Source organism: Muntiacus reevesi, chromosome 10 (assembly GCF_963930625.1).
Source record: "Muntiacus reevesi chromosome 10, mMunRee1.1, whole genome shotgun sequence".
Classification (NCBI taxonomy): domain Eukaryota; kingdom Metazoa; phylum Chordata; class Mammalia; order Artiodactyla; family Cervidae; genus Muntiacus; species Muntiacus reevesi.
The window spans coordinates 5,215,130-5,231,625 of record NC_089258.1 but is presented as its reverse complement, the minus strand read 5'-3'; the positions used below and the strand labels follow the sequence as shown (position 1 = coordinate 5,231,625).

Below are 16,496 nucleotides of genomic sequence, written 5' to 3'. Positions count from 1 at the left end.
TAAGTGCTCCCACAGCCCAGAAGGAAACATTATGGATTGATGGGTTTAGAAGACACATTACGAAGAAAAAATGACTTTTAGGACCTTGAAGGATGTGCCGGCAGACAAAAATCACATGCCTTTCCACAGAAGGGGCTGGTGATTTCTACTGCATATCCATCCTATACAACCACAGACTGAGGAGATGAAATATCTCACACTAACTCTTAGAAGTTAGGCTAGGATGAGTTTGATTCCTGCTTTTAGTAATGAGGGTCTAGAGTGAGGTGCTCTCAATAACTTAGTAAGACTGGCTTTTGAGAGTTAAAATGTATAATCTACACATGTTTGAAAGAACAGCATGTATATTATCTGTGGTGAAACAGACCACCAGCCCAGGTGGGAGGCATGAGTCAAGTGCTCGGGCCTGGTGGGCTGGGAAGACCCAGAGGAATCGGGTGGACAGGGAGCTGGGATGGGGGGATCGGGATGGGGAATACGTGTAACTCTATGGCTGATTCATATCAATGTATGACAAAACCCACTGAAAAATAAAAAATAAAAAGAAAAAAAGAAAAAAGAGAGAGAGACTGCCTCCCGGGCACTGAGCTGAGTCCATTACCTCACTGATGACACTCACACATAAGGGAATATACACTGCTGGGAATTCTTAGCCATGGAAGTCTGGAAGATGCCTACAGAAGGCAAAACTTAGTGACGCTTACCCATGAAGCCTACAGGAGAAAGGAAACTTTAGGAAATAGTGTCTGCGCATTTCAGTGTTGAGCAAAGAGCATCCTCAAGTGGACACCGGTGTACCCTTGCTGCCATGAGACTGAGTTCCTGGTCTCCTGCAAGACGGCTGCCCCAGGTGCTCTCAGCCTGATAAATATTTTTTTAATACATTGACTTGCACGTGGAATCTTTAGTTATGGCATTCAAACTGTTAGTTGCAGCTTGTGGGACCTAGTTCCCTGAACAGATATCGAACCCAGGCCCCCTGCATTGAGTTTGTGAAATCTTAGCCATTGGACCCCCAGAGATGTCCCCAGCCTGATAAATATTAAGTGCTAGATTTACTTGTCTTTAAACACAGCAAAAATGTCAAAATTTTTTAGCTAGGCAAAAATTCATAATTTTCTAAAATATATATATTATCCATACTATATATGTATGCAAAAGTTTTTCTACTCTGCTTGATAAAGGCTTGAGAAAGAACAACTACAACAAAAAAAAGAGGGAAAAATTGGAAAACATAAACTAAATGAAATGGGAGCACTGGATATGTAGATTTACCTGGTCTTGATTACAAACCCACACGCCCAACTTGGGAGGATGGTTTATAAGTGAGTGAATGTGCTGGTTCGTGTGTCATTTCCCACTGATCTGGCCTGTTAGCATCCTGACGTCAAGCCACTGCTCTGAGAAACAGTGCTACGAGCTGGCCTCAACAAGACTCTCTAGAGCATGGTGTAACGTGGCCCACATTTAGGCACCGCTAAGCTGCAATGGGCACAGTCAGGAAAGCCGCCCTCACGGGAGCCCTCAACACGACTGAGCACCGACAAGGGCCAAAGTCCTGTTCCCTGGGTTAGATGGAAAGGCTAAGAGCATGTCCTCCAGTCTCCCCACTGATATTTTTAGTTGCTCAGTCATGTCCGACTCAGGGGACCGCAAGGACGGTAGCCCACCAGGCTCCTCTGTCCGTGGAATTGATATTCACATCTCCAGGGGATCTTCCTGACCCGGGGGTTGAACCCAGGCCTCCTGCACTGTGGGCAGATTCTTTACTGTCTGAGCCACCAGGAAAGCCCTCCAATGAAAAACTGGCGATAATTACATCTACTTTACAGGACTAGGACTGCTGTGACGATGAACAGTTCCAAGCACTTAGAAAGGATGATGGATTTGCAGTTGTCATCCTCATAACCTTACAATCAGCATGTCACCGGGAAAACTACTAAGCTAATGCCTTATGGGCACTTCCTCCACCACCTGGATCATCAGCCGCCCTCCTCCAGGAAGATGGAAGTCTGCAGGTTATCAGCCATTGTACTGTCCAGGTAAGATGCGCCCACTCCACATACAGAGCTAAGGACTGGCCGACGTCTTGTAGCAGAACAGATGGACTGAGGGCCCAAGAACAGTGCCATCAGCTCCAAGCCTGGGGATAACTCACCACGTACAGCTTGCGCCAGATGACAGCCCATTCCCGCAGTGTGGAGGTAAGCTCTTGCACGAGGGGGAGCTCCCCAGGAATCACGGTCTCGTTCTGCCTAAAGAGAACAGACACAGGCTCCCTTCACTCCGGGGGGATCGTCTGTGATTTTCCTGATGACATCATGATCCACAGAACTCAAAGATGGGGATGGGGACGGGACTGACTGGTCTTGAAATCAAGCAAAACTTGTCCATTTAGGAGAGCTCTGGCAAGTTTTATCACATCTAGCATCCGAGAAGAGAGAACAAGCTTAACACACCATGATTCTCAAAATGAATTGTCTCTACAGTGGAATGGATATGGAGTCCAGCCTCTACTTTCTCTTTTTATGTTTGTTTGTTTTGCTTTGTTTTCTAGTATTTTTTGGTTTTTTTTTTTTTTTTTTTTTTTGGCTACGCCCCATAGCTTGGGGGATCTTAGCTCCTGGACCAAGGACTGAACCTGGGCCCTGGCAGTGAAAGTGACGAATCCTAACCACTGGTTGTTGCTGTTTCGTCACTAATTCATGTCTGACTCTTGCAATCCCATGGAGCACTCCAGGCTTCCCTGTGCTTCACTATCTCTCAGAGTTTGCTCAAACTCATGTCCGTTGAGTCAATGACACCATCCAACCATCTCATCCTCTGTTGTCCCCTTCTCCTGCCCTCAATCTTTCCCAGCATCAGGGTCTTTTCCAATAAGCGGACTCTTTGCATCAGGTGGCCAAAGTATTGGAGCGTCAGCCTCAATCCGTCTGATGAATATTCACTAGGCTGCCGGGGAAATCCCTCTATTTCCCCATTTTGGATCTTTTCAGGAACCTTGAGTACAGTTAAGTCCCCTACATACAAACCTTCATGTTGCGAACTTTCAAAGATGCTAATGTGCATCTGGTTCCAGAAAGGAACCAGAACCTGTGCCGTCAACATCAGGTGTGACTGACATCAGTTTGCCCTCTGTCTCCTGTTGCTGATGATCTTTCATCTCCACCATCTCCCACTCCTCCAGTCAGTAACTCTTCTTACCTGTTGACTCAATGGCAGTGGCTGTATGCCAGCTGATGTACTGACTACTGTACTTTCCAAGGGGCTGTAAGAGTAAAAACGCTTCTTGTTTGCTTCTTATGTACCATTTGTGCGAAAAGTACTATAAACCTATGACAGTACAGTACTATGCAGCCGATGGTGTTAGGTGGGTACCTAGGCTAACTCTGTTGGACTTATGAACACACTCCCTGGAATGCAACTTGTTCATATGTAGGGGACTTACTATACCAAGCTAGGCTGGCTTCAGCAATTCCCAGGGATGAAAGCCCAAACTGAGTCCTTTCACTGGTTCTGCCAAGTTGCCATTTTATAAGTGAGGGTGGGCAAGTGGAGGGGTGTTCATGGCAGAAAGTCCTGGGGCTTGGAACCTCACACGAGGCCTGCTGGGGGATGAAGTGGGCCCTCTTTTGCAGCAGAGCTTGGTTTGCTTCTCATTGCTGGCTACCTGCACAGAAAACGTACATATACCAAATCCTCACTTACTCACAGTGCACTTTTAATACAAGGCAGACGTGACATTCATGCACATAAATCCTGTTTGGTATTTTTATGATTAGCAAAAGGAGAGAGTGAAAGCAATCTAACGAATGGGGATTACTGGTGGAATTTCCAGACATCAATAAGAATACAAGATGCCCCCATTAAGTTTGGATTTCAGATAGATTTTTAACTCTAAGTATGTCTCAGGAAATACATGGGACATGAATGTAAATAAAAATTACTTTTTACCTGAGTTTCAAATTTAACTTGACATTCTGCATTTTACCTGGCAATCCTAGTTATTGCGAACATGCCCCAAACTCTGCCTTTCCTCCAATGTGGCCGAGGCTAGTGATCCTGGAGGCTGCCCAGGAACAGTCCATCAGAAAAAAAGATTCTCCAAAGACTTCCTTGCGGTCCAGCGGTTAAGAATCTGTCATTTAAGCAAGGGGTGTGGGTTCGATCCCTGGTCAGGGAACTAAGATTCTACATGTCCCAGAGTGTAACCAAAAGTTAAAATAAATAAATAAACTTGCTTCTGCTTTTTTAATTAAAAAAAAAAGGTGGGGGGGAAGGTTCTCCAGTAGGGGCAGGACACATGGTTTTGAGTCCTGATTACGTGTGAATTTGGGCACATCTCCATCTATCATCTGTAAAATGACGGTGCGGAATTCAGGGCTAAGAATGTTCTCTGTGGCTGTGAGCCAGTATGCCTCTGTGACCCACTCCTTTCTAACAGCCCTGGAATTCCTGTTCCAGGCTTACTTTATTCTCTCCTTGATACTCCTGCCCCATCAATAAAGTGAATTTTCTCTGCAGAGTACAATCACACATATTAGTTAGTTCATACAATTTTACATCAAGTTCACAACCAGGGACTTCCCCAGTGGTCCAGTGGTTAAGACTCTGGGGTTCCACTCCAAGGGGTGCTGGTTTGATCCCTGTTTGGAAAACTGAGATCCCACTTCACACGCCATGCAGTACAGCCAAGAAAGGAAAAAAGAAAAAAGTTCAGGGCTAATGTGGGGCCAGATTTGTTTTCTCTGATTTGCAGGGGGAAAGCTCCAGGTGCGCTGACTTGTCCAAGGTTCAGAGATAAATAGCACAGGTTGTAGCTTGGTCACTTGTCATCCCCCAAGGTTCCCAAAGAGAAGGTTCTCAAGTCTTAATGGCTAAAGAGTACCAAATGTTCATGTGTGTGCGCATACACGCACGCGTGCGCGCGCGCACACACACACACACACACACACAGAAGCATGCATTAGTGAACAGCTGGTGCAAGAGGAAGATACAGGCCCTCTATGTTCACTCATTATCTGCCTCCACTGTCCCAGGGAAGGATGCAAGGGAGGAAAAATATCAAAAGAGAAGGCAGAAGGAATGATGTCAGGAGAAAAATTTTATTTCCCTTTCATCCAACAAGTGAAGTTGACGACCTGAGACAAATAATGCACAAAATGATACCTTACGATTTCATAAAACCTGTAATGATACTGTACCTTTACCTCACCTGTTAGGCATTTTCCTACGTTAGAACTTACCCACGGTCTTCCACAGTGGCCTCTTTCAAATGGATGTACGTTTCAGGGAAAATACCCTGCGGACAGAAGAACTTGGATTATACAGCCATAAAAGTCCCCGTCCAACATACTCTGAGGAAAACGTAATTCAAAGAGACACGTATTCTCCAGTGTTTACAGAAGCACTATTTACAATATAGCCAGGACACGAAGCAATCCATCGACAGATGAATGGATAAAGAAGATGTGGTACATACACTATGTACAATGAAATATTACTCAGCCATAAAAAGGAACAAATTTGGGTCATTTGCAGTGATGTGGGTGGAGCCAGTGTCTGTCATACAGAGTGAAGTCAGTCAGAAAAACAAATAACATATATTAATGCATAAACGTGGAATCTAGAAAAACGGTACAGATGAACCTATTTGCAGGGCAGGAATAGACACACAGATGGAGCAACGTGGTGGGGGGTGGACTGGCAGAGCAGCAGTGACACAGACACACTCTCATGCGTCAAAGAGATGGCTGGTGGGGACGACAGGATGGCATGGGAACTCAGCCTGGTTCTCTGCGAGGACCTACAAGGGCAGGATGGGGAGGAGGGCGGGAGGGAAGTTCAAGAGGGAAGGGACACACACACACAGCTGACTCATCCTGTTACACAGCAGAAAATAATACAGTGATGTAGAACAATTATCCTCCAATTAAGAAAAATATCAAAAGCCCCTCAGTTCACTATAAGAGCACAAACAGCGGCAAGTTAAGGTGGTGGGCGGGTGGGCAAGGACACCAGGGCAACACCCACAGCCCGCAGTCAAGGCTGCAGGGCGTCAGTTACATAGGCTGGCTACCTAAACACTGAAAACGTGTAACTGAATCCTGGGGTTCAGAGACCTCAAGATGAACACTTCATAAATGGACAGGCAAACATGCCCAGGGTCAACTCAGAGCAGTTAATAGATCCTAAAATGCCTCCAGATTCTACACAACATGAGGTGCTTCTCTTAAAGGATTTCGGGTAATTAGTAGATGGAGGGCTATGTACTTAGTGGTCCATAAAATTATGGTCATTTTCTAGGCCCATTCCTCTCAGCACTTTCACTTAAACAAAATGCATGGAATCAATTAGGCCTGGTTATTTTTAGCCTTTTCCAGTCTCAAACTGCTCTCCATTCTAAATCCCTAAGAGGCAATTCGATGTCGGTATTAAGACACTGCCTGTGGGAAAACTATGCCTAGAAAGACCTAAAAGAAACCCTGGAAACTGGTCAGGAGCAATCTGCAAAACCGCAGACTGGATCTCACCCACAGGAAGCAAGCCATGGATGTGAGTTTTCTTAAAACCAAAAGCTTCTGCGGTTCAACTGCATGGTGTGCTCATCAATAAGCAGAAACACAGCCATTCAGAAAGGCACCACTGGTCCTTATTTTATGGTACTTTTCAGGCCTGACAAGGAGAGGTTCCGGACTAACCGGAAAGTTCATTTGGGTTTTTATGCCATCTTACGGAAAAACCTAAATGAACTTTTGGGCCAACCTAACAGAAGAAGCTGTTTAACAAGCACCATTAGCTCAACTGGCTTGTAGCCCTGAGCTTGTTAAAACTTCGGCCCCATGGACATGCCATGTCGGGGGTAGCTGACCTCAAAGGTGGGAGAGGAACAGGTCACACCCTGGGGACCCAGGTCAGAGATGCCTGTGTACTGAGTGATCCTTATTCATTCAGAGCCAGAAAAACGAGTGTATTTCAACCAGGGTTGGTTGTGCATCTAGTTTTGTGTGCTACGTTTATCTGAGCAATTCTCTCCTTTCTCCCTTTTAATCCTCTGCCAATAAAACAGGAAAACAGCAAGAAAATTTGAGACTGTGCTGCTCCCAGAATTGGTGATGACAAGGTAGATCCTGCCACTGCCTGAGTCAGAAGCGGAATGGCCTTCCTTTCCCTCCAGGCAGGAAGAACCAAAAAAACATATAAAGATACCTGCCGCTCCTCACTTTGAGAAACGGGCAGGCATGGGGTACATGAGTGAGAAAGCATTATCCCAATATTGTTACTGACAAAGACCCAGAACACACACAGAGACAAGGTAACATCAACCTCTTTCATGATAAGGATAGGATTCAGTGCTTTTGGAAAACCGATCACAGAGCTAAACACTAACAAAAATTCAAAGTGTGTGTAATTTCTTTGGGGTTTGATTAATGGGTTTCTGAAGCTCCAGGTCAGTCTTTAGGATGCCAAAGGAACCTTGGGTGCGTCTTCCTTCTGCTGCTGCTGCTGCTAAGTCACTACAGTCATGTCCGACTCTGTGCGACCCCATAGACAGCATCCCACCAGGCTGCCCCGTCCCTGGGATTCTCCAGGCAAGAACACTGGAGTGGGTTGCCATTTCTTTCTCCAATGCAGGAAAGTGAAACGTGAAAGCGAAGTTGCTCAGTCGTGTCTGACTCTTAGCGACCCCATGGACTGCAGCCTACCAGGCTCCTCCATCCATGGGATTCGCCAGGCAAGAGTACTGGAGTGGGTTGCCATTGCCTTCTCCATTCCTTCTGCTAGATGGATGTAAATGTTTTGTTGATCCCTATCTTTGTGGAGAACCAGACTTGCCTGCCCAGTGCTCACCTTGAGGACAGGATGCTGAGTGAAATAAGCCAGACACAAAAGGACACATGCTGTCTGACCTCACTTGTATGAAGGTCCTAGAGTAGTCAGATTCATAGAGACAGAAGAGAACTGGGGTTACAAGGACTGGGAGGAGGGAAGAAGGGGGAGCTTATGTTAAATGCTTATAGAGTTTCAGTTTGGGATAATGAAAAAGTTCTAGAGATGGTGGTAATGGTTTCACAACAATATAACTATACTTAGTACACCTCAAATGTACTTTTTAATTTTTTTTCATTTATTTTTATTAGTTGGAGGCTAATTACTTTACAATATTGTAGTGGTTTTTGCCATACATTGACATGAATCAGCCATGGATTTACATGTGTTCCCCATCCTGAACCCCGCTCCCACCTCCCTCTCCATCAACTGTACATTTTAAAAGTTAAGGGACTTCCCTGGAGGTCTAGATGTTAAGATTTCACTTTTCAAGGCAAGGGATGTGGGTTCAATCCCTGGTGGGGGAGCTAAGATCCCACATGCCTTGTGGCCAAAAAATTAAAACATAAAACAGAAGCAATATTATAATAAATTCAATAAAGACTTAAAAAATGGTCCACAGTAAAATAAAAGAATTAAAATACTAATTTTCTGTCAAGTATACTGTACAACAACAAAATAAAGCTGTCCAGAATTCATAAAAGGGTAGTGCATTTAATAACAGTGAACCACTCAAAGTAGCAGTTAATCAGAAGCCATATTTGCAGGTTAAAATGAGATGTGAAACTGTTGGTCCCAAGGAGTATCCTTCCAGAAGATTTTTCAAATCAAGAAGATAAAGGATTGATTAACTGTTTCATACACCTAAAACTTGATGACTATGCTCCAAATAACAGGGAGAAATCCAAAATAGAAACATTCGTAACCTAAGTGGCTTATTTTGTAATGGAGCCCTGGGTTGGATCCCTGGGTCGGGAAGATCCCCTGGGGAAAGAAATGGCACCCCACTCCAATACTCTTGCCTGGAGAATCCCATGGACAGAGGAGCCTGGCAGGCTACAGTCCATGGGGTCACAAAGAGTTGGACACAACTGAGCGACTAACACTAACGCAGGCAGCAATCATAGCAGGTAATTTATACTGTGTATGCAGACATGATGATTTTCACATTAAGAGTCATCTATTTTGTTGCATTTCCACTGTTACTTGTAGGCATCACCGTTCCATGGTAGCATTTGTCCACTTGCAGCCATTTAATTGCTCTTGTAAATCTGAGACTATAGGCTTATTCTTTTTTTTTTTTTTTAATATTTGTTTAGTGATTTATTTTGGCTGCACTGGGTCTGGGATGCAGCACCCAGGATCTTTTGTTGCAGCACAGGGGCTTGGAAGCCCCACGGCATGCGAGACCTTAGTTTCCTGACCAGGGATGGAATCTATGTCCCCACTCGACCACAGGGAAGTCCCTGTAGGCATTTTCTGATGCCATTCTGACACAGAGAAAGCCAGAATAAACCTAGGTAATATATTTCTGATTTCCAGCCTCTCTCCATTTTGTTTTTGCTTTCTCAGGGCAACCTATCCACTTGCGTTTAAAAAAAAAAAGAACTAATGATTTTCTAGATATTACCCTTATCCTTGCTTCCACAATCCTGCCAGGATCAATAACCAGTTTCTGCAAATCTCTTGGCTTCTTCCATTTGCAAAACCACTAGCTTGTTTTATCACCACTCTAACCGATTAAGTCTGCTTGTAAATAACACCAGAAATTTCCACTGAAAACAATAGGCTTTTCAAATAGCTCTTCCCCTAAAGACTGACAAACAAGGAGAGCGCATTAGGACAGCATTCCAACTAGGCTGGACTGCTTAATGAAGGCGTGGCAAAGTTGAGCAGAATTCACGACAGCTGACTTTGAATTCTCTGTTTTGCCTGGATCTACCAGAAAGATATTTCAACTTGTAAGTCAACAAGTAAATGAATGGCCTTTGTTTGTCTTGTTATTTCACTGAATTACAAAGTTTAATTATCAAGAACTGAGAAAAGCTCTTACTGAAATAATTCTTCTCAAGAGTGAGACTGGAAGTTTGACAGGGTTTTAAGAAAATGAACACAAAAAATTTAAAAACACATTGAGACTTTGTCATTTAGATCCTAGTGAAGCACCCCATCAACTTCCCAAAGCAGACAACAGATGGATTCTGGTGTATTAGGACATCATAAGATGCCTTAGAGATGCTCCAGAGAGAGTCTTACAGACTGCAGACACTGAAAGGAAAAACTGTGGTCTGGGACCTTGTTTCAACAGAATTCACCTGCATCGATTAAAAATATAAAATTCTGTTTGGTCTTAAAAATTTGTATGATCTTATCCGAGTGGCTTTTTATGTTTTAAAATTGAATTTAAAAAAAAGATTGGTGATTAAGTGACGTTAAGTATTCCTGCACTTGAAATTTAGAACTTCAAAATTATTCACTCTAATCCTGCTTTGAAAAATAACTTGTGCTTATGCTCAGTCGTGTCCAACTTTTTGTGACCCCGTGGACTGTAACCTACCAGGCTCCTCTGTTCATGGGATTCTCCAGGCAAGAATACTGGAGTGGGTTGCCAGGCCCTCCTCCAGGGGATCTTCCTGACCCGGGGATTGAACCCACGTCTCCTGCAGCTCCTGCACTGGCAGGTGGATTCTTTACCACTGAGCCACAGGGAAGCATGAAAAATAACAACCACTTCCATAATTGTGAGTAAAATAAACACTAATAGGGTTCAACCGAAATCAAGAAGCAGAAGTGGCTGTAAACTAGGTTCCCTTGTTAACAAGCGCACTAGAAGAAAGTCTTTTGCTCTGGTCCTAACATGCTCTCATTCACACCAGAACATCTGCTGTCTTGGGTCCTTATATGAAGGCCCAGGGAAACTAAAGTCAGCAAGAGTTTACTCCTTTAATCAAATGATTTATCGTTATTTTCACTATACTTAATGAAGACCCAGAGGCACAAGCATCTAACTGTGGGTATAAAAATTCAGCATCAGAATTTTAGGGAGGGATTAAAGGACTCAAACTGTGGGAGTGGATAACCACATTAAAAGCAAACACTCCTTTATTTTGGTAGATTATTAAATAGTCAGAGTTAATAAACTGTGTATGTGTACATACACATGTGCAAATACTGACTGCTGGTTGAGCATCAACAATACAGAAAGCTTAACTAGGGCAGTCACGGTTTTAAACGGCCTATACCTTCTAGAAAGGTGTTTTTCTGGGCCCACCTTTATAAAATGAGTTTTTATTGGAGCATCGTTGCTTTACAATGGTGGGTTGTTTCTGATGTATATCAAAGTGAACCAGTGATATGTTTGCACACATCCCCTCTTTCATGGATTTCCTTACCACTCTGGAGCACTGAGTCGCTCCCTGTGTATACAGTCGGTGCTCACTAGTTCCCTATTTTATACACAGTAGTGCATGTAAGTCAGTCCCAACCTCCCAGCCCACAGCCTCTCTGAGACTTGTGTGCGAGCATCTCTTTTGTCTGGTGCTGTATTTGGAAAGTAAAACCAGTGGGTTTGTGTTTTTTCCTTTTATTGAGTTCTTGATCGATTCTGAAATGTTCCTCTCACCCTTCCTAATGCACTCTTTTGGATGGGAACTAATTGTGAAATAGCATGGCCCCATCAACACTGTTCTTTTCAAAAGAAAGTGCTGACAGGCTATGCAGTGCCAGTCTGCAGTGTCACAGAAAAAGTGCTGACCTGACCTGAAATAAACTGAGAGGGTATTAACCTAACTCACAGGTTTTCTTTAGCTTGACTATTAGCAGCTTTGGCACTGGGGAAAGAAACCCACGAGGGCCAGTGTTTTTCAAATTCTTTGCCCATCATGGGACAGCAACCCAGCATGACTGTCATAAAACATAATTAAAAATAGACAAAATACTGTAAACTTTACACCTAACACAAAAGTTTCCTGAAACGTGACTTACCACGGCATTCCATTTTCTATTTTTCAGTCTGAGTTGTAAAAAGATTTTGGTTCTAAACCACTCTGTTGATTTCGTGTGAGTTTCACAGTTGGAAAACTAGGACTCAGGACTTTTCTGGTGATCCAGTGGTTAAGACGCTTCACTCCCAATGCAGGGGGCGAAGAGTCAATCCCTGGTCAGGGAACTAAGATCCCACACTCCAACGGTGTGCTCGCGCCAATAAAAACCTACTATTCTGGTTTTCCATTTTATAAAAAAGGAAAGAGTCACGTGGAAATGGGGAGACCCTGTGGCTATGGGATTTCAGCACTGGAACTAAAGGATAAACAGAGAAGTCCCCCCTCCTCTGATACAGAGCAACATCCCTAGATGACCACATTGCTCAGCTCAAGAGACTAGAAAGCCTGCAGAGGCCCTACCCGGGGTGTCAAATTCACCTCCAGCTTTTATCCTTGAGTTGACTGGTGGGAAATACAGCCATGGGAATTGGACTGTTTTACCTGAACAGTGAGGTCAGACAATTTGCTTTTGAATCTAGAGAACAGCCGTCAAAGAGAAAGCAAACTGGGTCCACAGACAGCAGATAATGGGATCAGATCAGACAACACAAGACTGGCAGACAGTAGATTTCTAAGTAGAACACTGAACCATAAGCCATACCTTTTTAGATTTATTTTGGAGAGTGTATCCTCTGTACCAACCTGTCAGGGAAGAAGAGAAGACAGAATCAAGTATGTTATCTGGGACAACACACAGACATTAGCAACATACATCCTCATAACCCGGGTCTCCTGAATTGCAGGCAGATTCTTTACCATCTGAGCCACCAGCGAAGCCCATGGTTTGGGTGTGGACATGGAGTCCAGGATACCTCTAGCAGAAAACATGAACATTTTCATTTATTATACAGTAAAAATCTAGATTTATTTCAGAGCTGCATTGTCTTGATAACTAAAGGATTTAAAACTCACTTAGAATCACGCCTCATCACTTCTCCTTTGGAGAAAGGACCAAATAAATAAATAACAAGATGGAAGACAGCTCAGTCTCCTAACACCTTAATCCCTTCCAGTCATTCATTAAATGCTTTTGCATGAATGAACATGAACTTTCATCCATTTATATACATTCTGTGAGTTACCTTATACTACTAAAATAGATATTTTAAAGTAATTTATATATATTCTCTCCTTCTTGCTTTCTCTCCCACCCCCATGCCCCTCTCTCCCAGGATAAGAACCAATATTCTGGAACAATTTTAAATCAGAGTAGCAAACCTATATATATATATATATATATATATGTGTGTGTGTGTGTGTGTGTGTGTATGTATGTATGTATACACCTATACCTTATATATATATATATATATACAAAAATGTATGTATATATCAAACCTTATGTATATTTACACCTAAAAACAAACTGAAACAAATAAAACAACATTTTAAACAATTCTTGGCAATGCTGCAATACTCCTCTACATAAAAAGATTTTATGTGTTTGCTTAACAAGGCTTTAAGTAAAGTTTTTAACTTCCTTCTAAAAATTCCAATCGATACACATATTCCTATGGATGTTTTCCCACCCTCTATCTTATAAAGAGAGTATACAATTTAATCTATCCATAAATAGATACTGGATAATGAATATTTATTGAAGACCTAATATAGGTAATTCACTGATAATTTTGCTCATTCCCTATAACCATGAGGCATTAGAGTGGTTATTCTGCCTAAGTGAACCCTGTCAGCAGTCCAGATGTATAAAGCAGCCATAAACACACAATGAGTACGGGCCAGCCACAATGGAAACTTCAGGCATACTGTTTCTGGACAAAATCATAATTGGAATACACACATGCACTCCAGTGTTCACAGCAGCGCTGCTTACAATAGCAAAGACATGGAAGTAACCTAAATATCCATCGACAAATGAGTGGATAAAAGCAAATGGCTTCATATACAGAACAGAATGCCACCCAGTCATAAAGCAGCAATGGATGGACCTAGAGATTATCGAACTACGTGAAGTCAGAAATAACATAAGATAGTATGCTGTGGACTGGTATCTTTAATTAGGAGTGGTGTTCCCTGTTCAGATATTTTTTTGTCAATCATGGGCTTTGATGCAAATCTATAACCAGTCCACAGCATAATACCCCATGCTAACCAGTTAAAAACAAGAAAATCCTTAACACTTTTGAATGCTGACAGTTTAAAATTTGTGAAAATATTAATAACTCTATGCTTCAAGAAGGTAAATTCAGCTTCCTAATATATCCAAAATAGTTTGTGTCCAGTGTTGGATGAGTTTATATAGAACAAATTATAGAAGAGTTCTATTAGCAGATGCATGAAATTAAAAAAAATTTTTTTGAAGTGTAGTTGGTTTACAATGTGTTAATTTCTGGTGTACAACAAAGTGATGTAGTTATGTATACATTTATATATGTGTATCTGTGTGTATATGTTCTAATATTCCTTTCCATTATAGTTTATTATAGGATATTGACTATACTTACAATAGCCAAGACATGGAAACAAGACTTTAGTCTCTTCCAAGCAGTTTTCATCTCTTTATGTCCCATAAAACAAAGATATTGTACCACAGACTAGGTTCACTTTCAGAGGGGAACTTACCAATACTTTTGTAAACGGTGTTTTTGCACAGCTATCCATCAGAGAAATTTTTTTTTTTAAACCTCCTAAGCCTTCTCTAGGAAATGGCAACCCACTCTTGCCTGAAAAATCCCATGGACACTGGAGCCTGGCAGGCTACAGTCCATGCGATCGCAGAGTCGGACATGACTTAGTGACCCAACAACAACAAAGTCTTCTCTACAACTGTGGTGTGTGTGCAACTCCCTCTAAAGGCTCAAGATCACCATGCTCAATTCTGCAAAACTGAACACTCACATTCCATGGAATTGGGTACCGGCAGAACACTGTCTGTTTCTGGAGTTTTCATCATACATGCTGAGGACTTAATAAATTCAGCTGCTAATAAATCCAAGGGATACGGTGATAGTCCAAGAGTACACTTGCTCACTTCCACATTACAAACCAGAGTTGTGATACAAGCGAGAACATGAATTTCCAATTAATGCCAACACCTAAAGCAAGATTATTACAGTTAAATACAGTGCGCTACTGGCCTGATGAAAGCGTTATCAACAAGCAGCCATAATCAATAAGTCGTGTGAACTGGTTGGAATCTCAGTTGCTGTCTTAAAAAATGAAGGGAATGGTGGAGGCATGGTAAGTCCAGAGGTTTAGGTGAAAAGACAATCTCACTTTTATTTTAGGTGAAATGACAATCTCAAAAAGCAAGCTTCTGGCAACCATGGGGAACTTCAAAAGTGATTCTCTGCAGGGACTTCCCTGGCAGTACAGTGGTTAGGACTCCACACTTTCACTGACGAGGTCTGGGTTCAATCCCTGGTTGGGGAGCTAAGATCCTACAAGCCACAGTGCAGAAAAAAAAAAAAAAAAGTGATTCTATGCGAAAAGTTGATCCGTTTGGGAAAAGAGCCATTTCTATTTTCCTGGGGCTGACCCAATCCAGAATAAAACTGTCCCCTCCAATTAAAAAATATCAGAGAGTCCCTAATACTATCGTCAAAGTCACTTAAGCTGGTTTCTCAGATAATCTCTATTAGCCAAGATTCCATCATCACCTGCTCCATTTCGCCTCACCTGTCCAAATGCTTCTCTGGCCACTGCCCACTTTCTGGCTCCCATAGGTCAGGTCCCTTACTCGGCTCTTCACCCCCTCTACATACAACCATTCAATAAATATTTATTAAGCACTAGTTTAGATACCATGGTGGAGTGGAGAACAAGAGCTATTACAAAGATTACACTCTAACATAAAATATGATATATATGATGATCTCAAAGGATGACAGAGCTAGGTAAAAGCACTCAAGGAGAGCACATGGCAGAAAATAATTAGCAACATGGGACATGATAAAATGGAATGAACTACAGCTATATACAACATCATGGGTGAACCTAAAAAACATGCAGAAGGAAAGAAACTAAACAAAACAGACATGCATAATTCCATTTACATAAAGCTGAAGGGCAGACAAACTAATTAATCCATGGTGATCTAAATTAGAACAGTTGTTTTTTGTTTTTGAAAGTGGAAATTGCACAGAAGAAGGTGATGGAACTTTCTGGAGCATGGGGAGTGCTCTGTATCTTGACTGGAGCATCAGGCACATGTTGTGCACTCAATCTGTCTAAATTACTTGAATTGTACCTAAGATGAGTGTATTTCACTGTATATACATTGCACTGCAATTTCTAAAAACATTAAAAAATGTAAACTTATCAAAGGAACAAAAAGCTACAAACAAAGCTAGTGGAGGTGATGGAATTCCAGTTGAGCTATTTCACATCCTAAAAGATGATGCTATAAAGGGCTGCACTGAATGTGTCAGCAAATCTGGAAAATTCAGCAGTGGCCATGGAACCAGAAAAGGTCATTTCATTTCAATCTCAAAGAAAGGCAATGCCAACGAATGTCCAAACTACCTCACAATTGCACTCATCTCACATGCTAGGCTAAGTAATGCTCAAAATTCTCCAAGCCAGGCTTCAACAGTACGTGAACCGTACTTCCAGATGTTCAAACTGGATTTAGAAAAGGCAGAGGAACCAGAGATCAAATTG

General features: G+C 42.3%; 1 protein-coding gene across 3 annotated transcripts in view; it reads right to left on the bottom strand.

The window, feature by feature from the left end:
* The window catches only part of DOCK5 (dedicator of cytokinesis 5), a 271,512-nt gene that overhangs the window by 162,356 nt on the left and 92,660 nt on the right, over positions 1-16,496 (bottom strand). For 2 of the 3 annotated variants that reach the window (XM_065946612.1, XM_065946611.1), the window contains exons 3-5: positions 12,475-12,515; positions 5,247-5,302; positions 2,159-2,255 (exon numbers count right to left, since the gene is read on the bottom strand). In XM_065946612.1, the coding sequence (XP_065802684.1) occupies positions 2,159-2,255; positions 5,247-5,302; positions 12,475-12,515 (194 nt within the window). Of the gene's footprint in view, positions 1-2,158; positions 2,256-5,246; positions 5,303-12,474; positions 12,516-16,496 lie in introns of those variants that run through there. The other variant, XM_065946613.1, reaches the window with a different exon arrangement.